The sequence below is a fragment of the Camelus ferus genome, chromosome 31 (genome assembly GCF_009834535.1).
Source record: "Camelus ferus isolate YT-003-E chromosome 31, BCGSAC_Cfer_1.0, whole genome shotgun sequence".
Classification (NCBI taxonomy): domain Eukaryota; kingdom Metazoa; phylum Chordata; class Mammalia; order Artiodactyla; family Camelidae; genus Camelus; species Camelus ferus.
Window position 1 is genome coordinate 2,719,408 of NC_045726.1, and position 27,186 is coordinate 2,746,593.

The following is a 27,186-nucleotide window of genomic DNA, read 5'->3' on the forward strand; positions in this document are numbered from 1 at the left end:
GTAGTTTATAACAGCATAAAATCAGCTCCGTAAGTTAGTTATAATGGAATCTGACTTGTTTTCCTGTAACATATTTTTCCACTTAACCATCTTTCCCTAAAAATAAGCTTTCAGTTTCTGTAACTAATATTCTTTAGAAATAACTTCCCCCCTTATTGCAAAATGAGAGAATGTGTTTATGTTTATGTGTTTTTTAATTAAAGTGGAAAACATAGGGGAAGGAGAAAAAACCAACAAAAATTTTAATGCAAACTTCTTAACATCGTATTTTGTTCATCTGAAGTCCCATGTGACATGTAAAACTGAAAACCATTAAGGTATTTGCCTGTTTTCTACTACAGCATTTTAGAGAATAAATGATCATCCCAACAAATCTTATCTGATACATCGTAAACTTACCTGGTTAGTTAGAGGTTGCTGAATCCGGTCAGAATAAGATAAGGCAGAAACCTGTTGGTCACTTATGTCTGGATGGTGACGGTCCCTGTACTGATGTGAATGGGGCATCTGTGCAGCCATCTGAAGGCCAGCAGCATGGAATGATAATGACAGTGCAAGCCAAACAGATGGAGGTTTGCATGCTGAAGTCTCTCCTCCTACAAGAAAATAGTAAGTGAGGCTTAAAGTTTGCGTTCATATCCTAATGTTTGTACCTTCTGACCTATTTGATAGTTCTTTAAATTAAGAACTTTAGGATGTTCAATTATATTAAAAACCTTTAATACTACCAACAAGGATATGATACTCAACACAACTGTTGTACGTTAAATGGTACAGAATCCAGTAGTGATTAAAATCAGTATCTATAAATCTGTCTTAAGAGAAAATCTTAAAACACATCTTTTTGTAAAGCAATGGAAACAACCTTTAATACTCATTTTCGCATATGAGGTTTTCATCAGTTGAGAACCGTAAATTGCAAAAGTAATCTCTGAATGCCTGCACCAGGCCTGTCCAGTGGGGCAGCTCTTTAGAAATCAGTTCAGAGGAACACTGCTGAGGCTCTGCTTTACATCTGCCAGGTGTACGGCAAACAGTCTCCCTAGCATCCTCCAAAGCAGGTGAGAAATTCGTCCTAATGGTGCTCGCCACTGATACAGGTCATTAAAGGCTGAGCACACAATACATGGAAACAAATTCACAGGCTGCTGTATTCCTCTGGACGCTTCTTACACTGTCCCAAGAGAACCTAGACCAGGCAAGCCTGCCACAAAATGAACAATCAATAACTATTTCGCAGGTAGGCTGAGACCATGGTCATGATTTTTCATGGTAGACATGGAAAAGTAACATTTTGGTCCATAAAAGTACTTGCTAGCTAACTAACAAAAGTTACTTTTTCCTTAAGAAAAGAGAAAGGCTTTTCTTCTTACAGTCAACAAAACTTTCAATCACAAACTAAAGCCAGAAGGCAAAGCATAAAACCCTGGTCAACCAACACTGGCCCAGAATACCTTTTTTTTCTTTTTTAAGTAAACCAGCGAACTCTCACCACACTGTTCAGCACCATGGTACTTTTTCTCAAGCTGACTTGTTTCAAAACACACACCAGCACTGGTGGAAAAGTGAAGAGCACAGACTCTTAGCCAGGCTGCTGCAGTTTGAAATTTCAGCTCCACACTCCACCAGCTGGGTGGCCTTGCACACCTAATGTCCTGATAATGATAATATGTACCTCAAACAGCTGTGGTGAAGGTTGAGTACTTTACTACGTGTAAAGTACTGAGAACAGCTCTGGCGTTGACAGCCAGCTTAACATCTGCTGCAGTCACCGCACTGACAGTTCAGTCACGATGAAGAGACGAGCATCCTTCTCGTGGAGCATACAACTTCTACCTGAATGTCGCACGGATTCTGCAAACTAAAGATAACAAAGCTCAACTCCCCCCAAAATAGAAGTTCCACTTCTATATTCTCCCACAGCGAATGCCACTGTCTCCCATGAGTCAATCAGAACCAAGGCTCTGGGAGTCACAGTAGAGCTCTTTCCGCCCACAGACCACCTCACGCAAGTAACAGCCCCGCCTTGCTGATGCCACCTCCTGCAGAACACTCGGATGCCACCTCTCCTTCCCGCCTCCAGTCACCGCATGCCGCACTCAGACAACTGGAGCAAATCCCTAACAGCTCGCTCTGTCTTTACCTTGCCCGTCTGAAATTCTGTATTTCTTCAGTGAGATGGCTACCGAGGCCTTTCTAAAGTGCAAATCTCAAGTCTTCACCCCCGCTTACACGTGCACATCACCTGCGTTAGCTCTGCTTTTAGACCTCGGCCTCCGTCCCCTCCTTCACAGCACGAGGCCCTTAACTGACCCAGAGTGTATGACTGATAAATGTCTGCTGAACACGTAAAAGGACCACGTCTTCATGGCAAATGGGGTAACTTGTGTAAACAATTCATTAATCAGAATTTAAAATACATTCAGTTAATTTACTTATGAGGAGCAACTCTGTTCAGTTTAAAAGCAGGGGGGGTGGATTATATCCGAAGGAAATAATAGATGCTGTGCACAAAGACAGTTAGGAAACAATATATAACCTGGTACTGTTTGCAACAGCAAACAACTGGAAATCTAAATGTCAAATAATTGGTGTGGGGGTGGGGGTTGTATGCTTAAATCTGCATGTTAAAAACAAAAGATAACTGGGAAGGAATATAAATAAATAAAAATATATATGAAAAGAACTGAGATCCTTGATATACAAACAACTCAGAAATAAAGAGTAAAAAGACTAAGGTCCTGCATCATAAGGACAGCCACTCTGGGCCCTAGTTTCCCTGCCTCCAGCAGAGGTGTCACTACACTAACCCCAGTCCCTTAGGTCTGTCACAAAGTTTAAATGAGATAGCACAAGTAGACACGCAGAATAGAACCCGGCACATAATAACCACTTTAAAAAAATTAATTTCTATTTCTATTATCAGTGCCATTATTAAATTCTGTGTTTAAACTTGTTTGTTATATATATAAAAATACAGAAATTAGAATACAGCTTAAACAATTATCATCAACTGAACTTGTCAGGCAGGAATAAAAACTGCCATCTTTCCAGAACTACCCCACCAGTGTGCACGACCCCTCACAGTCAATGCTGAACTCTCTCTCCCCCAAAAGTCACTAGCATTCTGACCTCCATAATCAGATTAGTTTTAACTTTATGTAAGTGAATTTGTTTAAACAAACTACAGTTTGTTCATTATCATTATTTTATAGTACCCCGCTGTATGAACAGGTGACGATTTATTTATCCATTCTCCTTTTGACTGGCATTGGATTATTTCCAGTTCATAGCTATTATGAATACTACCACTGGGAAGATTTTTGTTATACATCTTTCTGAATATACAGAGATGCTGTCCTATTTTTTTGTTTGTTTTTTATTTAATTTTTCCCTAGAAGTTTATGAAAATTCCCTGTGTTCCACTCCATTCCTTCACTAACACCTAGAATCATCAGTATCTCTAATTTCAGCCATGACAGTGTATTGGTACTCCATTGTGATTTTAATGTGTTTTCCTGATGACGGTGAGCACCTTTTCATTTATTTACTGGCCACTTGTGTGAAATGCCCAGATTGTTTTTCCATTTTTCTATGAAGAGAGTCTTTTTCGTACAAATTTCTACATTTTTTAAAAAAGTCTATTTTTAACATATTTTGGATGTAAGCCCTTATTGATTACAGATGCTTTGCACTGTCACTCTCTTAGTGTTTTTTTATGAATGTGATCTCTTAATTTTACCAACTTTTGATTTAAAATTAGTTCTTTTGCTGTCTGTTTTAAGAAATCTTTCCTTATGTCAAAGTCATGAAGAAATTCTATGTTATCTTCCAAAAGTTCAATTTTACCATTCACACCTGGAAACGGGCAATGCTATGCTCTTGGATCTGATTTCTGTGTTTGTGATAGCGATCAAGTTTCACTTTTCCCAGAACGGACATCCAATTAACTAGGAACCAACTGTTAAAAGGACAAACTTTCCCCAATGTCCTGTAGTAATCATATACCCACACATGCCTGGATCTGTTTTTGGATTCTTTGATCTGATGGATACAGACTTACCTAGATTTCTTATGTCTTTGCCTAAGAACCAGACATTGTCTAAATTATAGCAGATTCAGGAGTTTAAATATCTAGTAGAGAATTTTGTTCTTCTTCAAGAATGTTTTGCCTACCCTTAGCCTTTGGTGTGTCCATCTATGTTTTAGAATTTGCTCATCGAATTCACCAAAATAAACAAACCCATGCTGGGGTTTTGATTGAATCTGCATTGTCTCAAACAGTACCAGTCCAACAGAATGTTCTGCAATGATGGATTTATCTGCAGTTTAATAAGTGACTACTAGCAAAACTGGGGACTTCAATAGTTTTTTTCCCCTCTTCCCTTTGCCCTACTCTCCTTGCTGGGAACTCCAATACAGTGGTGATTAGAAGAGGAGATACAAGTGCTATCGTCGTATTCCCAATCTCAGAAAGAAAGGTTTCAATATCTCTTCAGTATCGTGGTTGCTGTAGTTATTTAACTGAGAATGACTATCAGGTTAAAGAAATTCCCTTCTAATCCTAGTTTGCTAAAACTTTTTCCTCAAATGGATGCTGAATTTTATTAAATGCTTTTTCTGCATCCATTGAAATGACATGAGTTTTCTGATTTACTCGGCTAATGTGGTGAACTACACTGATTGGTTTAGGAATGGTAAGCCATACACTGTGCATTCCTGGAATTGTTTAGTCATAATTATCCTTCTGTAGTAGATTCACTGGTGAAATCACCTGGACCTGGAGTTTTCTTTGTGGGTAGATTTTTCAATTAAAGGTAGTATTTCTTTAATATGACCATTCAGATTTTATATTTCCCGGTGTCTGTTTTGGTAGGTTGTATTTTTCTGATAGTATGTAAACTTCGTCTAAATTTCAAATGCACTGGTACCACTTTCCTCACAACATCCTCTCTTGAAAGCTTTTCAATGTTTGTAGTGACAGCTCCTTCACCTAATACTGGCTAAGATGACCTCTTTCTTCTGTGTGATAAGCCTTTGATTGGGATCAGTTTGATTAATAAATCAAAGGTTTATTAATTTTATTAAGTATATTCTTTTATATGTATCTTCTATTTCTGCACTCATCCTTGCTATGAGTTAGCAATAGAGGTGTATTAAAAATCTCCCATTTAAAAAGTTATGTTACAGGATTACATAAATTTAAAGCTGTTATAGATACCTACCTGATGAATAAAATCTTTTATCATTATAAATTGTCCCTCTGTTTCCAGTAGTGCTCTGCTATACTAATATATACTAATAACCACACCAAGCCTACTCTTCATCTTTGCATGTATGCGTTTTGTCCATCCTTTCACTTTCAACTGTTCCATTTCCTTATAATTTAGGTTTACCTCTTATAAACAGTTATCTATGGGTTTAATTCATGTATGAACACTAGTAACCCTTCTACCTATTCCAACAGTTTTATGCTCCTTTCTTACCTTCTGCTGGATTAATCTTTTTATACCCCTCCTTGCATGCAAATTACTTATTATTTTTAGTTATTTCATACATTACAATATATACTACATATCCTTGACTCATCAAAATCTAATTATTCCTTTAATTTGTGTACTATTGTTGACTTGTGTATGTATACACACACACAGTCACAAGACAGCAACTAATCATCCAGCATGAACAGAATCAGACTCAAGGATACATTCAGAGGGACAGATGGGTATTTTGTGATATCCAGACAGCTAGGAAAGAATTACAAAGAAATAGATAGCTGCTGCTTGATTATTACTATTATATAACTATACTCCTAAAATACTAGTTTCATTTTCTGAATCTAGATCCAGCCAATTACATGCATTAAAATCAACAAGCACTTACTGAGGTTACACTAACCACAGTATTGTTTTGTGGGGTAACAGTGCCACGCACGATCTGTAACAGTGTGTCTCAAACTTTAACATGCTTACAAATTGCCTTTGTATCTTGTTAAAACTGCAGATTCTTAAAACTAAACCAAAAAGCCCTGCAGATTCTGATTCCATAGATCTAGGGTAGGGCTTGAGAATCTCCACAACCTCCAGATCATGCCAATGCTGCTTTGAATAGCATTTTTAAAAAATTTAACGGCTCACCTTAATAAAAGAAAGCTATTTTCCAACTAATGCAACTAACAGATAACCCAAAAATAAGCTATATTCTGACTACACAATACACTATAGCCACCCCCCACACACAATACATTTACCTTCCTAGGTAAGATTTTGGGGTTTGTGGGTTTTGGTTTGTTTGGTTTTTTTTTTTAAAGACTAATACACACCCCGATGTGTAAGGGTGGTAAGGAAGGTGATAAAGAATCTGACTGTTCCTTTTAAAATTTGCTGTAGGTAATCTAAATGTGGATTAACTAGCAATAACTATGATTCTCACTTGTGAGATTTTTTTTAAGGCTATTTACTCCACCATCTATTAGAACTACTTAGTAACGTTACCATCTGTTTAGTGATGTGAAAGAAGATTACGCTTCTAGTGCTGAGGCCTCACGACTTATGGTCTGTGTCTGGGCGCATCTGCCACAGGCTCACTGCCTCCTTTCTCAGCTCAACTGCTGTGTGTGAAATCCACAAAGAGACTCAAGTTCAGTTTCCTCCTCCAATGCCAGAAAGCATTTAAGGTGCTCACTCATCCATTCCTCTCCTAGAGTAAGACTCCAAAAAGTCAAATAATGTGGGACTCTCTTGCCAACCTGATTTTATAATTAAGCAAATCATCATGGTTTTTATTCTTTCTAAAGTTTCCATCTCCCCTTTTAATCCAAATGTTAATGAGAAAAAGGATTCAGTTGATCCTATAACAGAGCTGATGATAATAAAGTGTTAGGTTGAACTAAGTGTAATTGCTAGTATCAGACCTCCGTTGGCCTACAAAATAGCAATGTCATACGGTTTGCTCTATGTCTACCATATTACATAATCTGTAATCAATTAAATTGAAAATCAGCTACAATATTTTAGCCCTAGAATGTGTCACATGTTGCAGTATCAGGTATTTTAATGATAAACTTATATTTAATTCAAAATTATCTTCAAAATCATTATTTGTAGTTCAATTTCAAAATAATATTTTAAATTGCTGCCAAATATTACAAAAGGCAATTTGTAGAAAGTATGCAGGTAGGGTCGTACCTTCACTTTTTTACATTATTCCGAACTATGTGGATCTTTTTTACTATGAGGATATTTTTGAAACTTTAAAAAAAGTTCATTAAAATGTTGTTGGTAATTAAACAGTTTACTAAAAAATGAAGTAGCTTTCTCATTCCAGCCAAGTTACTATGTTCTAGCAAGAAACTATAATAAGTAGAGACCATAACATTAGTAGAGATTAGCACTGATTCTAGAGAGAAACGTTCCTTGAACAGATCTCAGAGACTGGGAGACAGCAAGACTCAAAACAGCAGGGGTTAAAAGGAGAGCAAACACCGAAGAGAAAAGCCTGGGAGGTGACCCTGAGTGAAAATAACCACCATTTTTAATCTCTGATCTAAGACCCACATGGAGCTCCACCTGCAGCTAACTTGAATTTCTTTTAGTTATTAGTATGTTGATAGGGGACCACCCTTATGACAGTATTAATCCACGTTAGATTTTAAAGAGACAGAACAATATTAAAGAATAAAAATAAATGAAAATAATTCCAGTTATTTAAAACTACAGCATTCAAAGGTGGAAACTTTTATGAGGCCAAGTTTCTGAAACAGAATCTTCTAAGAAGCAAGGGAAGGGCAACCAAGCTAAGGTGGGAAGAAATCTGCAAGGTCCCTAGCAACAAGACACATCTGTAACAAAAGAAAGAAAAATGCTGAATAGCCAGTTGCACTTTTAATGATGGCTGGAAAGAAAGGTACACAAAGGGAGTGACTGAATGGACATCCACGAGGAAGTTCGGTTCAGCAGGGTATCATTAACACCAAGAACAGTGCCTGGGGTGTGGTCTGCATTCAATAAATATTGTTCAATGAAAAAATGAATGAGTCCATTAGGAATATTTAGAATGTGAAGAAAAGGTTCAGAAAGAGAGGGAGAAACCTGATCAGAGGATAAGGATGAAAGAAGAATTTTTAAAAGGAGGGGCTTATGAGTCAGAAATAAGGAACAGCATGATCCTAGCACAGGATATGTACGTCTCTTGCTGAAAGTCAGTTTCTCTTACTCATACACAGAGCACAGTTCCTGCCTCCACAGCAGGTGTTAAATAAACATATATTAAGGTGAAACTATGTTATGCTTCTGTAAATTATCTAATTTTAAGGACAAATGAACTGATTTCTTACAACCTTCTAGTTAGGGGCCAATGTATATCACCACAGAACACAAACACACACTTTAACCTACAAACCAAAACAGCTACAAACAAGATGAAATTGCTCATAAGATCTAAATAAATGCTCAGGTTTATCAGTTCGATACTTTGATTAAATCTGTGTATTAAATTGTTAGGAATAACAATGGGATGGGGTGAAACATTTATCTTTAAAGCCTGTAATATCAGACTTCCACTTCTGACCATTTTAGAGTACCTAGCACTAAACTACCTCAGTCACCTGCAAACCACTATAAAAGTGGTCAAGACATATGAAATAACTATTTTCTGACAGTGGAAAACAGGCCGTTCATAACTGTGATCACCGAGAAAAGGGAAATAAACTTGGTGAGCCTCACAGTCACCCTGGCTTTCTATCCAGGAGACAATTTCCAGAGTATAGTGTAGGGAGGGACAATTTCCAAAGAACCCAGTGGTCTTGATGAGCTGAGGAGATGGAGATGAGAGTTCAAGGCTACTGAGTTGGCTGGAATTTGTGGGGCAGGCAGTAGAAATAAGAGACCTATGTATGTAGAGAAGGGGCTCCACTAATCTGTACCCAGGGATCACTTTGACTCTTTGGCCAAATACTAAGCTGCACAATCATCAGGCGAAGGTCCAGAAAGCCACGCAGAGAACAACCAGCAGGGAGCTGAAAGCTGAACAACTACTAGAAATAGCACAGGACGGCAGACAGGAGTGACCAAATCACCTAGTGGGAGAGACCCTGCTGACCTACCACACACGTTCCAGACACCCCAGGAAACCCATGCTTTAGGAGGAGAGCTCAACTGGCCCTACAGCAAAGGCTGCTGCCTACAGGTCCTAGCAGAGACCGAAACAAGCCTCAAAGGATCCAGATGATCTACAAGTTAACTAATGGCTTACCAGGTCAAAATTCAGCATTTTTAAAATGAGGATAACAAAACCCAGAAGCTCAACAGCTCAGCATTCTTAACACCCATATCCAATCAAAAATCACTAGGCACATAGAGAAGCAGCAAAATGCGGTCTGTATTCAAGAGAAAAAAACAACAAAAACTCATTAGCAGACCCAGAAATGATAGATAATAATGAAATTAGCTGACAGGCAATGTCAGTGACTCAGTACAGACACAGTGTTACATACAAACATAGGACCTAATTTACATAAATTTCTTTCTGGCCATATATTAGAATAACATGATCCATTCAACAGGTAACTAATCAGGCTAAACTGAGATGAAGCTCCTAAAAAGGGAAGAAAATCTACTACTACTTGTAAGAATAAATGTATTTTCAAGAACCTGCTTGTATAGATGCTAATCACTTATTTAGCTGAAGGATTCACACATTCACTGCAGTCACTTGGTCTGCGGTAAGTTTAACTTTCACTGATGAAGATACCAGAATGTTTTACAAAAATGACTGGAAGTCATTCAAACTGACAAACTATACTGGTTATAATCAAGAAATAATTCTTTCAAACAAGCTAGGAAACCATTACCATTCAGACTAGATGGTAAGCCAGACCCTGAGACTCCAGCGTGTCTCTCAATGAAAGAAATGACCACAGAGCTCAAGGCTCTCAGACAGCTGTCCCTTGTACTAGTGCTGGTCAGATGATGCAGCCTCACTTATGGTTTACAAGACAGTCACCTGAGACAGGGCCAGCAGTAGCTGATGGACATGGAACAGTTCAATTCAGCCTAACTAACTTGTGCACTCGGTGAATTTCACTTCCTATTTTCAGTCAGAAGATGGGGTTTGTGTTCACCTCTCAGGTCAGAGTCATCCGTGGGCAGTGAAGGGAGAGCCCTGGACCCCTCTGGATGGGAGAGCTGTGGGTCTCAAGCTGCTTATACTCAACTTTGTGAAGCCCCAGTGGTCTTTCTGTATCTCAGATTCCTCTGTACCATGTAAATTTAGTATATTCATTTACAAAACAGGTAAAATGAGAAATACATGATTTGGAAAGTTCAACTTGCTACGCAGAAACACACTGACCTAGGGTTTAAGACGTCCTATCACTTGCCGTAACCCCAGCATAAACGCAGCATGGTGACAAACAAGGCAGTTTCCTTATACATGAAGTAAGATTCATCACCATCTTGCCCTGTCACATAAATGCAAAGTAGTCCTTCCCTCATAAAATGCCATGGATTTGAAACGTTACACAGATCACTGCCAGAGGAAAGGAAAGGCTGTGCTCAAAAGTCTCTGTTTAGAGGCTGAAAAGACACATTTTAATAAATGGTGGTTAGATTCTAACTTATTTCCTTTTTTAAAGAATCTACACAAAAACATAGTAAAAAAAAACTTTCAAAGTTTTATACACACACACACACACACACGCACACACAGTGTATGAATATGTACATACATATAAAACCTGAATCACCCAAAGATGCTCCCTCCCCCACCCCGCTCCAGGAGTTTTCTTCATCTCTCTTGACCGTAATTTTGCCAGGGCCCACACACACTGATGTTGCCTTCCAGAAACCTGAAAGTACAAACAGAAGAGACATGATGCACTGCAACACATCTAGAAGCTAAAGTATTATGAAGCTACTGAAGAGCCGGACACTTCCTGTGTAGCTGACTTCCCCTGCAGGGAAGAAGAACCAGGAAACAGAAAGAGGCAGCCAGGAGTACAACACGGGTGGAAAGCTCACCTACCACAGGCTGCCATCCCCTTCAGCTAGGCCACAACCGTGTCACTTTAAGAAGTGTCCAAAGGATGCTACTAAGTTTCAGGCACATTCAGTGTCTTCAGAAAGAAAGCTGCCTCAAACCTTCCCTAATCTCTGCCTCTGCCTTCTCTCAAAGCCAGGCAGATCAACAGCAGCTGAGGGACACAGCCACTTTTTACAACTTCCCCTCTCCTGCCCCAGGCAGAAAAGAGGAGAACCCTGCACATACTCCTCTCCTCACTTTTTTTTTTTTAGTTCTAGCTAGACAGCTGTGAAACATACAAGATATTTTTAAATCTAGTCAAGTACTTGATTGGGTACCTATATTGAATTGCAGCAGAATACTTAAAATTATCCAATGAGGCAACCATTTGGCTCTGTGATTCCAATTACAACACTGCATATTTATGGGGATTTTCCATTACAAAATGCTCGAAAGGCAAGATATTCATCTGACCAGAGACACTTTAAAAGTTAAGCACCGAGCAAATTGTTAACTGTTAGACAGACGTTATAAAATGTAATAATATAAAAAAAGTAACCCTCGTTAAAAGTATACTTATGTAGCAAATAAACACATCATTTCAGAGCTCATCATTAGTTTTCTTTCTTCCATATGTGCTGTGCAAGTGTTTAAAATCTGTGGCTGAGTTCCACACCAAATGAAAATAGTATAGAAAATGTTACCATGTTTAATGTTATACAATATGCTGAATACTATAAAGTTCCCTAGTGATACCATTAAAAACACTAAGATCTGTCACTGTCCCCTACCCCACCCTCCAAAAAGTCAGGCAAAAGATGAAATTCTCATAAACCAATAGTAAGTATATGGAAAAACTTTCAAATTCACTAGAAGTCAAAAAGTAAGTCCATAGATAAGTAACAATAAGATTTCATCATTTACTTCTCAAACAAGCACATTTTTCCAAACCAGACAGAATACCCTGAATAACAACAGTATGGATAGAGCAGCTTTCTATGACCCTTTACCAGAACTGCTCTGCTAGCAGTGCTTCACAATTAAAGAAAAAGTGATAAAAGTGAAAAATAGTAGGAACATCCATCACACTCTCCATGCCAAACTTTGTGCCAGTATGCCTCAGATCCACGCAAGTCCCACAAATCAGGTGGCATTATTACAGCATCTGTTACATTTTACATAGAAAGGAAAGAGTCCAGCAGCCTCATTGGGCCTGGCAGCTGGTGGTCCCACAGTTCATGGGCTTGGGGCTGGTCAGTGGTGGTAAGGCAAACCAGACCCTCCAGGGTCCACCCTCCTCAGAGACAGAGGGAGTAGAGACTCAGGGAGTGCACCCCTGCGAGACAGGACTGACTGGGTCCTCACAAGAGTGAAGAGAAGCTGAACCAGCAAGTCTGAAAAGAAATCGGGCTGGGAACCAGCCCCCTGCAAGAGATGTCCCCTCCCACGTGCAACCTACTTGAATGCAGGTGAATGCAGATGAATGGGTGGCTGTGGCCAGAAGAGATGGGAATTTAAAAGGGAGTCTAGGAAAAATGAGTTAACTTCACATCAAATTTTACAAAAGAACCTTTAAAAAAAAAAAGAAAAGCCAGTTCTCTAGTCACCATGAATTCTGTGATGAGCTCACAAAACTGACCTGTGAGAAAAGACTAGACTAGGAAGTGAGCCACAGTCCAGCAGCCCTGTCCCTGCGACCTCCCCCTGAGACCCTGACCCCAGGCTCCCAGCATACCAGGGACACCCTCCACCTCGGAAGTCCTGGCTCTGCTGCTTTGCCTGAGCAACTCCCACTTCCCCTCCCAACTGCAGTTCAAATGTCACTTCAGGCTTGGCTGGAGAATGGAGTACAGACAGAGGAGCAGGTAAGGATACACAGGTAGGCTGGACCAGAGTCCCTCCACCAGGGTAAGAAATCTGGGTTTTGTAAAAAAAAAAAAAAGCTATAAGGTCACCAGGGAATGTATGCCAGGAGTGACATCGCTCTGGCTGTGTTTTCAGTCACAGTGATAAACACTCTGGGGTGTCTGGATTCAATCTCACCACGTACTACCCAGCGACTGAGTGACTGGGTAAATAAATCTGTGCCTCCCTTCCCATCTGCAGAATGGGTTAAGCCAGTACTCAAACCTCAAGACTATTATGAAAATCAAAGACTAAATGTTTAAATTGGTACCTGGCACATGGGACATTCCTGGATTCTACACTCCCCCTTAGCAACCAATCTATCCTCTAATTCATTCATTCAACAAACATTTACCACACCCCGACTAAGCTCTACACCTTAGCTGTCTGGTATGGTAGCCACTAGTCACAGGTGGCCACTCAGCGCTTGAAATGCAATTATCTGGGACTGAGATAAGCTGCAAATGCAAAGCACATGCAAGATTTCAAGGACTTAGTACAAAAAACAGAATGTAGAATATATCAATAAACTTTCAATTTTAAAATAATGTATTTTAGATATAGTGGGTAAAATAAGATACCAAAATTAATGTTTCTTTTTTTCTATTTTTCAAACTGTGACTCCTAAAAGCTTAAATTACATAGGTGGCTTGTGTTATAATCTACTGGACAGTGCTGTTCTAGAAAAAGTTCTTAGCATTAAAGACACAAGAGAAGATGAAGGGCAAAGTCTCTGGCCTCCTGGAGTTTGTATTTTATTGCTGGTTGGGAGAGGACACGATCCCTCACAAAATAAGTAAGTGAATTCGGTAATGTCAGAAAATGACCAGTGTTCTGAAGAAAATAAAACAAGGAAAAGAGAAATTGAGAGTGGAGGGGAGCTGTGTCTTCCACCTCACCTCCTGTCTCTCACAACAGAGAGTGCAGCAAGGTCTCCTGTCAAGCACGAGCTGAGACAGACTGGCAGCGGCCTGTCCGCCGGAGCACATGATGTTGTTACATTCACACACCCCCAGGCTAACCTGAGTGGGTCAGAAAGCCCGGCGCTCTGCCTGCCCAGGCGGGAGCACAGAGAGGACCACCGTGTGCACCCAGTTCTATGAACTGCATCCCCCATCCATCCACTCGAGCCAGAAACTCTCTGTCATCCCCACCTCCCTGTACACACAAACTACATTCTGAGACTGGCCTCAGGAATGTCTCACAAATCCAACTGTGAATTTCTTTACTCTGTCAGGCTCTAATTCAGAAGAAAGTGAAAGTGATGAAGGGGCGATTCTGCAGCACCCGAGGCTTACCCAGTCTCTGTGCCCTCTCCCCACTGCTGCCAGTCTGCTTCCTTATCAAAGGTTCAAGGTCAGCATCACTTTAAGGGATCCAGAGCTTCCAGGTTTACATTGTCATCTCGTCTCACTGCCCACCAGGTCTCTCCTGTCCTGTACCCCCCAGTACACGGCCTCCCTCTGGGCTGCACTGACAGTGCCCAGGCAGAAGTGCTCCCCCATCTAGAATGTGGTCCCTCTTCTCCTCTTTTCTGCTCCTAGAAATCTTGGATTCAAACTTTAAAACCCAGATCTAATGTCATTTTCTCTAAGAAACCTTCCCAGAATCTTGCAGCGAGCTGCTCCCCTGCTCCGTTTCTTTCCTACTATTCTGCTGTTAACAGAGCAAACATGTGCTGTGCTGAAGTAATCAGCACATCCTCACAACTAGAACCCTTGAGGGAAGGACTGGTTGTACTTGTTTATATATTCTCATGAATACAACAATGCAAAGGCTTAAAATAGACAATAAATAAGTGGGTGAGCGAAGCAGAGAGACCCGTGAACCCCCTGCCCACAACCCTGCCATCCAGATGAGGGGCTCCTCAGGAGCTGCTGGGACCCCGCACAACTGTGCGAAGAAGGACTTCTCTGCTCTGAAGGGCGAGACAGCCAGCATGCCTCTCTCACTCTTCTCTTTCATGCCAGCACATAAAGGCATTCAATAAATATTTCATTCAATGAGTGTGCAGATGAACAAGCATTATCAGACATCAAGTTCCCCATCTCAATTTATAGAGGGGACACCTGTGACCCAGAGAAGTTTTATGTTTTGTCCCAAAAGGTCAGTGGCAAAATCAAGACTGGGACAGTCTCCTGTCTTACACCCAACATGGCACATTTTCTTCTGATGGAAAGGTCCTGAAGTAGGTGTTTGTCACTTTTTGGTCACTCAGTATCTGGACACCCATCATGGTTTGTGGCAATCACAGAAGACAGAAAAAGCCGTGTCTCCTACTATAAAAGCCAAACAGTAACAGAACTTCTCTCATACTCACTCCCTGCTAGCAACCCAAGTTTGAATGGTCAAATGTTCCTGCACAGCCTGAGAACTGGAGGCGCAGCTCCTGCAAGGCGCACGGGCAGTGTGAGCGTGCTCCCCGCAGGGAAGGGAAGGTGAAGCTCACACAGCAGCTGACTGCAAAGAGCCAGGAGCAGCGAGACCGGGCCTGTGGCCTGACCCGGCTGTGTCCTCTGCTGCTGCCTGCCACGTTGCCTCCTACTTATTTCTCTAGCACAGTCTCCAGCTTTCCAATCAATTCTGTGGGCTAAGCTGATTCATTTTCTGCCTAAATTAGCCAATGATGAGTTTGTTGTCTGCATCCAAGAACCCTGACTGTCACACATAAATGAACAACAAGGGACAATCACTCAAAAAAGGGGGATGAGAAAAGGAACAATGAGAGAAGATGTTACACAGAATAAATCAAGACCCTGCTGGTGTTTACAGTGGCTGCACATGCCACATGGACAAGACTGCTAACTGACAACCAAAGGCATTTTTTTCCCTGATTGAGGCAACTAGTCATTTCCCAGCTTCCCCTGCAGCTAGCATGGCCCTGTGACTCAGCTCTGGCCAGTGGGACATCAACAGAAGTGACGTATGTACTACCAGGCCTGACCCACAAACCTCCATGCTCTCCCCCAATCCAATGACTGAATGCCAAAACCCAGGGCCACCTTTGGACATCATATGTAAGATAGGAAAAATATCCAGTTTGGTCCCTGAGTGACTGTATGGAGCAAAACAGTTATTGCTAGTCACTGGGCTATTACATAAACAAGAAATAAATTTCTAATTTAAATCAATGAAATGTCACATGTCTGTTACACCAGTTAGCCTAGCACAATGAAAACAGGAAGTAACACCTGCCTAGGGAAGTTAGTAAATTCTTCACTGAAAACAATGATCAGATGTACGTCACTTGCCATTAGTAAAGTAATGCAAACAAAGCTACCATCCAAAAGTTAAGAAATGTGTTTTTGATTTTGAAAGGACTTTTTCTTGGTGATTAAGTACAAAAGTAGAGGGTGGGAGGGAGTAAATTAACGTGACTCTTTAAATCAAGTGACATAATCCCTTTGTTATATGTATTTCCTTCCTTTGTTCAACATCTGGATTCAAAGGAACTAAGTATATAAATTTTTTTCCAGGATAAATCATGAACTACATACTAGAAGCATGTTAAACCTTCCTATCTGCCTATAAATTTTCAGTTATGGAAAGAAAGTTGTATCATACAAGGTGCCACCTGCTCAATAGCTCACTTGGAGGGCTCTTTCTTACAGATGACATCCCAGCCTCTAAAGATATGGATTCATTTAGGCCTGAAATGGGGACCAGACATCAATATTTTTCAAAGATTTACCAGGTGACCAGATTACGGGGTGCCTCCACTAGAAGAACTTTGATGAAAGTTTGTAAGATTTAAAATGATGATATAGCACAAAAGTGCTTAATATTTGCCATGAAAGCATAATTTTAAAAATCTACAATGGTAACTCATAACTGATGGGAAGACTTACACTAAAATTCTTTCCAAAATATTTTATGTTAGTATTATATGTAATGAACACTCAACTATACAACCCCTAATTCTCTGCATTTTGAGGAACCAAGTCAACTAACAGGTCACAACGTGAAAGAAAATAATCAGAAAACATCTTTTTAAAACTCTTGGATAGAAGGAAATATTTAGACAGAGGGAAAAATGCATGTCTTAACAGCTCTTAATGAGTATTTCTGAAGAGTGAGACTCTAAGGAAATAGGAGCAACTCTCATTATCTAATCTGTACACAATTTTATTAGATCACATTTGAAAAATCACCATGAACAATTCACACTACTATAAAAAACCAACAACAAATGCTCTTCTGAAAGCAGAACAGGCTCCCCACCTCGAAGCAAAACTTCCTTAGTCACGTCCACCTCTGAGTTCATGGTGACCCACACCTAGTGGATGGAAACTATCCTCTCTGCACCAAAGTTCCAACCATCTGTCATCTCTGGTGGCTTCTGAAATCGAGCTTTATTTTCTAGCTCTGAGGCTGAACCGCTACCTTCAAGTACAATGGCTGGCAAGATCTTGAGCAAGAAGTCAGTCAACTTTTTCTTAAAGCCAGAGTGCGAATATTTTAGGCTTTATCGAGGATACACTGTTGTAATTAATCAACTCTGTCCTTACAGCATAAAAGCTGCCACAGACAATACATAAGCCAATGAGTGTGACTGTATATTTATTAAAAAGAAGCAACAGGCTGGATTTGGGTCTTGAGGCTTCAGAGGCAGCAAAGTTAGTGTGAGGCACTGAAATTATATATATACACACACACGCTTATATACCTATATATTACCTATCCACATCATATAAAATATTGTATGTTTATATGTTTATTTTTATAGTACCTGTGTTTGTGTTATTATCTCTTTTACTCCAACTATAATACAAAGCCCTTAAGGATGCTGCTTCATTCACTGACAAATCTTCGAGTGAGTGGGCACAAGATGGCACTCAAAAACCATCACTGCCTGGCTCAACTAACTCACCTCCTGAGACCCAAACACAGATTAACAGGAAGGAGGGGGATACAAAAGAACCAATTTTCTCCTACCAGGAATAGAGAGATTATTAAACACAAACCTAGGTTTCTATAGTCAAATGGCAAGCGCCCCCTCCTCCCTTGCCAAGGCATCACTGTAACTGATGAGGATGATGAGCGCTAACAATGAGGGACAGTCACAGGACCAACAGCAACCAGAGGAGCAGTGACTTTTATCAAGAACTGCAGGCAGCAGAGTTTCCAAGGGGGGCACCACAGGAGAGCTCCTTCCACCAGTCCTGGACGTGGTGCTCCATCAGCAAGAAGGGAGAGCACCAGCCAGGGCTTCCTGGGGGTGGCGTCCCCAAACCCGTTGCTCATGGCAGGCAATGGGGACACTCTGCCAAGTCTAGCCTCAGCTCAACTAACTCACAGTGTGATGACCCTGGCCTTTCTCAAGGCTAAGATGCCCTTCCAGTAAAGTAGGGATGATAAATCGTTCCAACACCTACGAGATGTTCACGTGAGTAAACACATGTGAGCACATTTCACAAACTCTAAAACACCACACATATTCAAAGATAAAGGGTGTGAAAGTTGCCTTCATGCTATGAATTCTCAAATGTCAGGATACTAATACTTTAATAGCTGGAAAACAGTAGCATCTTTCCTATTAACTACTTTATTAAATAGGAAAATAATGCCAATTAATATTTTTTAAAGCCCCCCATGGACCTGAAGGCTATTTTCATTTTGAATTTTTGAAAAATGCCACTTGCCAGGTTTGTTTCCTGAGTGGTACCTGCTGCAGTGAGTACTTAATAGTAATGCATTTAGTTCAACGTGTCTTAGAAAAAAAGTTAATATGTCTATGTTTTCAGATACATATAATACTTAGGAGGTAGTTAAATTAAGTGCAGTAAAATCAATTTTATGCAAAATGAGTGAACTGAGAAGCCTGGTGCTCAGGAAAACTTTCTCAAACTTTCAGTTATAAAGCGTTCATCCACATTAACTATCAAGAAACACGGATGGTACGTCTGGGCACTAGCAACAACTCTCGCATGATACTACGTGCTTTTCTTAATGCTGAAGACAGTTCTGGTAGTAAAATCTACTCGCTGTTTTAAAAGCAAGGAGGCCCTTCCCCTAAACAAATGACAAGAGCAGAGGGCTAAGCCCCCCCTCTCCCCGGCCCCCCGACCAGTCTTCTGCACAGAGCTTCCTGGGCTTTCACATGGGCACCCATCACTCCTCTCCTCCAACTGGGGAGAAATGGTAAGTTGTTTTGGATATAAGAATAGGTTTGCAAGATCTTATGCAAGACTGTGGTTGGCATTATCAACTAGACTATTCCACAGACACACGTGTTCATCTGAAACAAGTCAAGTGAAACTGAAGTAAAGCACTCCCTTGGAGAGGCCATCCCTGGCCTTTCTAGAGAAGGCTGCACCCTGCCTCCCACATCACCTGTTTGCTTAGATGTTTACTGTGTATCTCCAGCCATTAGAATCCAAGCTCCATGAAACCAAGGGCTTTGTCCCCTAGTATACACCTAATACCGAGAGGAAATGCTCAGCACGATAAATGCTTAATAAATGCGAGTTGCTTATCTCACCATTTTCTTAAACTACCTGACATCTAGCAGAATATCCCCTAGTTACTAAGTGATCATAAAAAGTTCCATTATTCTCAGGTAGGCATTCTGCAAGTTGTAATAATTTAACAGAATTGCTTTGGTTCCACTGTATTTATTTTTACTCCTACCTTCAAGACAAGTGAGGCTGATGTTCTTATAACTGTATAATATTATTATAGTTTCCTTAGGAGTGTTAAATAATTGAGTGCATTTAAGGAAAAATTATTAGAGACAGTATAGAGTAGTGCTAAAAGCACAGGCCCTTGAACCACAATGTCCAGGTTTGAATTCCAGCTCTGCCACTTATCAGCTGCATCCCTGGGCACCTCTCTTAACTTTCTGTGCCCTAGCTTCCTCATTAGTAAGAGAGAAATGATCATCATATTATCACCTCCCAGTTCTCCAGCCCTTTCACTCTTCCTTCAAACATTTTCAGAACAGCACCCTGCCCAGAAAAACCCTGTTGTTGACCACCATCAGCCCCCCTTGAAGGGGCTGCTCAAGCTCTCTCCTTTTGTGGTAGAATGAGACCAACATCTATCCAATTCACTATTCATTTTGGCATTTTCTACTTCGAGGTTCTGCTTATTTATCCAGAAGCAAACTAACTTACCCCCTCCACACCTCAAAGGATGCCTTTCCTGACCTGCCATCTCCACCAGCAACACTCTCCCACTCATCCAGGCTTAACACCATGCTTCTCTAATGCTCCTTCACCCTCCACCTTGCATGACATCATTCTCTAAGTTCTGCCTAGGGTTCCTTAAAAAATTCCTTCATGCCCAACTTCTCTGTTCTTTTACCTCTTAACTGTTCATAGACAGTAAGTCCCATGAGAACAGAGGCAGATTCTGTAATTTTCATAGGTATATCTCTTCCTAATACATAGTAAAGGGTTCTGTATCTGGTAGGCTCAGTAAGTATTTGTTTAATATAAACTAATGCACACCAGGCTTACTACCATCACTTCCATGACTCCAGACTCCAATCCTTCCTTAAGTTATAAATCATTTGTAAAATGTCTCATACCTACAACTTGTTTGCTCAGACACACTCATTAATGTATTCAATTCAAGTAACCACTAGTTATAAAGCACTACAGGTGGTTTTGGGGAGGGAAGAAAGAACTGGGGCATGATTCCAAAAATGAGTCTTCTCCATGTCTTCAAAAATATTACAAGAATGTGTAAGAAACAGCCACATAAATATTTACAATAAAAGGTAAATAGACATTAACTCTGATTAGTAGGTGGTTTTTAATGAAGACAATACAAGCAAAGGAAATGAAAAGGGGGCATTCCAAGACATGGGAAGAACACAAGTAAGAAGCATCAACATGGTATGTTCAGGAAACATCACTGGGGGAGGGGACAGGTGAAGGGTCAACTGAGTCCACTCAAAATTCATGTTAAAGTCTAACCTCAAGCACCACAGAATGTGACTTTATTTGGAACTGCCCTTATTTGAAAATAGGGTCATTGTGACATAATGAGTTAAGGTCATTAGGGTGGGCCCTAATCCAGTATGGCTCATGTCCTTGTGAGAAGAGGAAATCTGGACAGAGAGACAGGTGCACAGGGAGAACAGGGCAAAGCGGGGTCAGGACAGGACCCACCTCCATCGGCCACAGCCAGGGTCTGGGCATCTCTGCTTCCACGTGCCAGCTGGATCACTCTGTGGCCAAGGACGTTCACCTACTCAGTTACAAACACAAAAACAGACTCAAGCACAGGCACAGAGACAGCAGGGGGGTTTCTCCCCACAGACTGAGAGCCATACTGCACAGGGTGTCATGACCTGTCTGAGAGTCGGAGCTTATCTCCTCTGGAAATCAGCAGATGGGAAGCTTTCTGAAAGCAACAGGAATGTGTATAATCACCATCTTCAGCTGTGTTGTATTGTCCCCATGTCCCAAGCGGCCATGCTCTCCGAGGCCCAGGTGTACAGTTCGCCGCTGGATGTCAGGGATGTGCTGTGTGAGCTCCCACAGGCAATGTCCCAGATCCGCTTGGTTTTCAGGGTCTCTGTCAGCCGGGGCTTCTCACAGTTCCTAGAGCAAGATCAAGTAATATTCCCTATAATCAATTCAGCCTTTTGGAAAGAAGAAGAAAACAGACATCTACATGGACCCACATTTAGTCAAAACAACAGCTATAGATCAGCTGAACTATCAAAACTTAAGAACATGTGAGGCCAAGTCACATTCATGGAGATTTTTTAAAAATATATTTTTCAGTTCTATCTTCATAAATAACCACTCCTATTCAATTTTCCACAAAACAACTTTCAAAGGGCCTTCACTCTTATTATCAGTAACAGTTTCTTATTAACACATAATGAAGAAAATATTCTTAAATTCTGCTGAAGTTTCTGAGTTTGCCATCATCACCTTCACCCCAAGAAAACACTTTCCCATCGACAGTTAAAGCCGTAGCATGCCACCCACCTGCAGCATTCACACACACAGGGGCTGCCCAAGCTGGCTGCCCAGAGGTTAACGGCGTAACTACCCACTGTGCCTGGCAGCCAGTATGGACTCAATGAATCTGTGCTGAATAAATGAGTAAAGAGGGTCAGCATTTCAGGGCAACAAGTACATAAAATAAGTGAATGATTATTAAACTACAAAGTGGAAACCCCAGAAAGAATTTTACTTGCCAAGAAGTGGCAAAATAATGCTATTTATTAATGGGGTTGCTGCTATGTCAAATACAGAAAAGATCAAAATTCAGATGAAAAAGTAAAAATAAGTACCTTTGGGATCAGGCAAACTGTCAAATGCAGAGGCAATCAGGCTTTGGAGAAACGCACCTCCACAGTGGGATTATTTAAACAAAAGTACCATCGACTGCAATTAAGGCATTATGCTCACTCTCCCCAAACAACCCGCTCACGCTCCTCCCCCAGCATGGACCGTCCTCCCAGGCTGTCCACCCCGCTCAGGACTGAGGACAGTTTCCTCTGTGAGAGGTGTCTGCCAGCTCCTAGGCTCCCGGCCTCCAACACTCATCCCACCACCGCTAGAGCCCATGTGATCGAGGACCATGTGCTCTGCTAAAGCTCATGCTTCCCGGGCTTCCCTGCCCAGAGAGCACAGTGACAGAGACTGCAACAGAAGTGAGTAAGGCCTCCAGAAAAGCTCTCAGACAGGCCGAACAGGCCTGAGGAAACATCTGTCTTTTGTGCTCACCTGCAGCTGCAGGGACGTCTTTCAGTGAGGGCGGACAGCAGGCCAGCACTCCCCAGGGGCACTCGAGCTGCTGCACTGGCTCCAGACCCCACCTCCAGGCTTTTACAGTGGACAAAAGTTAAACGCTGTCTTGCTCAAGTTGTTACTGTTTGGATTTTTCTGTTATAAGGGGTGAAATCTAACCCTATTCAGTACAGAGATGAACTGAGTCAGTTGTATCTAATTCAGTTCATTCCTCAGAGGCCTCATATCATGGTTGGAAATAATAGTAAGTTTCCTGAACTGAAGGGGTATGACTTTTGTAAATGGTTCTTTCTAATCACCAGGATCCACAGACACTGGGAATCTCGTGAAAGTTACAGGCTCTTTCCCCAGAAAAATAACCCACACTTAGGCACTGAAGGCGATGATTTCAAAGATGCTATAAACCCCACCACAGCTCCAAGACTGAAACCCCCTCCTCGGAGGGGTATCCCTCACATGCGTGGGATTCCAACAACCACTGGTCCCCAAAAGCCTTGTGAAGCAACAAAAATTCAACTCTACACCACCTGGAGCTGTACATTATTCCATTTTTATTCCTAATAGTTAAGTAAAACTTGAAGAATCCAGTGCCACTTTAGGGAAAATTATTTAAGGTCTCGAGTTAATTACAGAGCATGAGCAACAGGCTTGTCTGCACACAAGTGCCAACCCTGGCCCCGTACCTGAGTGAATGGCCACCTTCTTGACCACGTAACTGCTGAGGGCTGTGATCTGCTGAGGGTTGGACACAGTCCCTGCTGGAGAGGCCCAGCCCCAGCCGGCCGCTGGTGGCTTCCCCACAGGCATACACCTTCCCTTCCACAGTCACTGCCAGGGACAAGCGTGAGCAGAGCATTCATGTTTCACAGCAGAACTATGTATTCAGTGCTAAGCATAATTCAAAAACTGTTTAACATTAAAGGAGTCATATCTGCAAATAAACTTTTCGAACCACCAGCCACCTGTACTACATTCAAAGCAGATAATTTCTCAGAGAATGAAGGAAATTTAAAATGGGATTTTTTAAAAAGCAAAAGAGAAAAAAATAATTTTATACACTTTGAAAATTATAAGTAATCTTATCAAATGTTACAAAGAATTACTGCTAATTTACATGGTTATATTAACCAAAAAAGTTCTTTTCTCTTAGAGATACAAAGTAAAGTATTTTAAGCATGAAATGATACAATAAGATTTACTTTAAAATAAATAGGAGTCAGGGGGTGTAGAAAATAAAGACAGAAGTGACACCATCTACTGGTAACTGCTGAAGCTGGTAGAGGAACCAGAGGACTCGGGTCCCTATTCTTCCTACCTGGGTACACCTGAACATCTCATAACTAAAATGTGAAAAATAAAATACACATCATGTAAGGATATAAACAAACATTTGGTGAACTACATTTTATTTTAGGTCATGCCCCTGCTCATTCCTGTTGATTCTGTCTTTTCTAAGAAGTTATACTGCTTAAATTTCCCATTGGAGATGGGTGTGATTTAGTGTAAAATTATTAAATCCCCCATCTAAGAAAACTTTATGATTCCCATGCATCAGAAACTATCAGTCACCACCACCATGGGAGAAAGGAAGTTCATCGCAGCTCCGATGCACCAACCCACCTTCACATGCAAATCCCCACAAGGGCCACGTGCCCTCAGGACCTCCTCGACAGCCAGCACCATCCCAACTGAGGCTCCAGGAGTTTCTGGCCCCCACGCCCCTCCAAATGCGGTGCAGGAGCCTCAAAATCAAATGTAATTCACGGCTGCTGAATTGCATAAGATAATTTTTGTTGCACTAGAACATGAGACTTAAAATGAATGAGCTCTAACTTTCATTTTCAGCTTCTCAATGACTCAGGTAACTAAGGGATCTGACAACTGGGCCAAGGCCGCCCAGAACACGAAGCAGCAGAGACGCTCATCTGAGAAGAAACTGTTTCCAGGCACGAACCCTGGGAGGAATCTATTCTCTGGCTCCTCAGTTAGCAGCCACACTGAATTCAACTCCAGTTCCGATGCATCATTTGTTTTATCTGTTCTTCAAATCACATCTCGCTCATCCTGTACTATGACTACATTATTTTATTCACTGGGAAGCAAAAATGTTTACTGTATTGAAGGCAAGATATATACAATTATCCTCTACAATTTTCACCCCTTTGCTTCTCAAATCTTTTCAAAAGTATACGCTTTAGTTTACAAAACAGCAATAATGCAACCGTATCTGAAGTGGCCCTATTTTCCGAGGACAGAGGCTTCTCAGAAACTAAACTTGAGAATATCTGTGGTTCATGCCAAGAAGTACTTTAGGAAAGTCAATTTTTAAGAACCACATGTAGAAAGTAAAAGCATCACAGAAACCTCAGGAGGCCTGGCAGTGGCTGGGCCCATGTGGGCCAGAGCAGCAGGGGTGAGGCGAGGGCAGGGGGCACTGGGTGGGTACCTTGGAGATAGAGGTCACTTAGAATGGAAAAAAAAATTTTTTTTAATAAAAAGGAAAGCAACCTCAAGCACGCACAGTTTGCTGGTTACTATCAGAAACTCTTAAAGTTTTGTTTTAATCCAGGAAAAAAATCAAAATTTAATATCCTGAGATATACACAGGAGTTAGTGTTCCAGAGGGTCAAAATTTCTAGATACCAGCTTGCAACCTTTCAAAACTACAATTTAATTTTAGCTTTTTCATTTGGTGGTGCTCTTCTTGTAAGACCACAGTTCTTTCCTCCTGTACACCAAGTTGAACATGACAGCTTTTACTGACTCAGAGCAATTCCTGCCCATCACCTCAACACACAGCTACTACAGATGTAGCCAGAGAAGAATACTGGCTAAGTGGCCCCAAGAGTCACCACTGGAGCTGGCTTTGTGGCCACATTCCCTAAGCCAGTCATCTGGTCATATTTTTCCTCAAAAGAAATAATAAAATTGGGGGAAGGGTATTATTCAGAGGTAGCGTACGTGCATAGCATGCAGAGGTCCTGGGTTCAACCCCCAGTACCTCCATTAAAAATACACAAACCTAATTACCTCCCCAACAAAAAACAAAAATAAATAAATTTTAAAGATTTCAAAAAAATCAAAGAATATGAAAAAGTAACCAACAATATTTTTTAATTTGAAAAAAATAAAATGACATAATGAGCTCTGAGGTGCTCTGACAGACACAGGCTCCAAGGCCAAATGTAACTGCCTTCTTTTACACCCTCTGCCCACTCTGCCGGCCAGCTGGGTGGGAGTCCCCACCACCACCCCACCCGCTCATGCTCTGGCATGAGCACCACCAAGATCCTGCCCGCACCCCAAGGTTCCTACCACCCCAGTCGTCCTATCTCCTGATCTGCCCTCGATGGGCTGTACATCTGGTCAACAAAACGCTCCAGTTCTTGAACCGGATGAGACGATCCAGTACCTGGCACAGTGTTAGGTGTTCTTGGCTGAGGTGGTAAGAAACTGCTGCTTCCTGTGTGTTTTAGGTTTTGGCTTTTTGTCTGCTTTTAGTTCTGTTTTTGTACAGCTAGGACAGACAACTGAAGTCTCCAGAGGTGAGGTAAGATTTTCTTCTTTGACATGTTGTATCCTAATGAATATTCAAGGGACCAAAATCTCATGGCTTGGGGATAAAAATATAGGAAAACCCTCTCATTGGTATCAGGCACAGGAGGCCAACTTGAAATATTTTTTAATAGTGTTCAGTCAAAACTATGCAGGGGACACCACCAGTGTCCAGACGTGTGACGACTGGTACCACGTAAGTATGAGCCTGTGGGAAGGCGGGCCTGTGGGGATCCATGTGGGCACCCCCCCGGGCTGGGGGCCTGCCCTGTGGGAGGCTGCCTGGGCCACTCAGTGGTTATTAGCTGATTACTGATACCTGGCAGGGAAAGGAAAATTACTCTCAAATATCCAGAATTTCTTCTGTGAATCTACTCAACTGCATAAAAATTCCTTCTATGAGTAAACTCAAATTTTTCTGGTTATTTTCCATACACATATGTATTAATTTTATTTGCCCAGTTGATCTTAGTTGCTACTGAATAAGAAAATGTGAATCTGTAATCCTTTCTCTTAAAAATCCCTATGATTTATTGAAGTGAACTGGAGGTCTCATTAATTAAATTAATGCATGTAGACACTATCGGTTTGAATGATAATGTATGATATAATGTATATTCTAGATAAGGCAGTGTTATAAATATTAGCTTCCCTTCAACTTCTTTGCAAAGCTTCCAAAATAAAACAAGACAGGATCCAAACCCAAGATCTCTGGAATGAGCTGGAATGGCCACAGTGGCCACCCATTCACAGATAAGAGTATGTGCTTCACAGCAGCGCAGGGTTAAGCGCCTTTGTGTCAAAGAGACAGGTTCCTGATGTCACACCCTATAAAGCATTCAGTGCTCAGGGCAGCGACCAGCAGAGCTCCTGCTGGCACTGGGACCTGCCTCTGGTGCACAGTCTGCAAGGGCCCAACAGCAGGGTCTGGGAATAAGAAGCCAATATGTGCAGGCCTGGCAGATCCCTGTCTTCACCCGTGGTATGTGCC

General features: G+C 41.3%; 1 protein-coding gene across 2 annotated transcripts in view; it reads right to left on the minus strand.

Annotated features, from left to right (window-relative positions):
* LOC106728651 (dual specificity tyrosine-phosphorylation-regulated kinase 1A-like) overlaps nucleotides 1-27,186 on the minus strand; it is a 65,329-nt gene that overhangs the window by 11,112 nt on the left and 27,031 nt on the right. Inside the window, exons 1-2 of one of the 2 annotated variants that reach the window (XM_032471107.1) lie at nucleotides 11,023-11,218; nucleotides 400-596 (exon numbers count right to left, since the gene is read on the minus strand). In XM_032471107.1, coding sequence (XP_032326998.1) covers nucleotides 400-596; nucleotides 11,023-11,035 — 210 coding nt within the window. In that variant the 5' untranslated portion in view covers nucleotides 11,036-11,218. Of the gene's footprint in view, nucleotides 1-399; nucleotides 597-11,022; nucleotides 11,219-27,186 lie in introns of those variants that run through there. The other variant, XM_032471106.1, reaches the window with a different exon arrangement.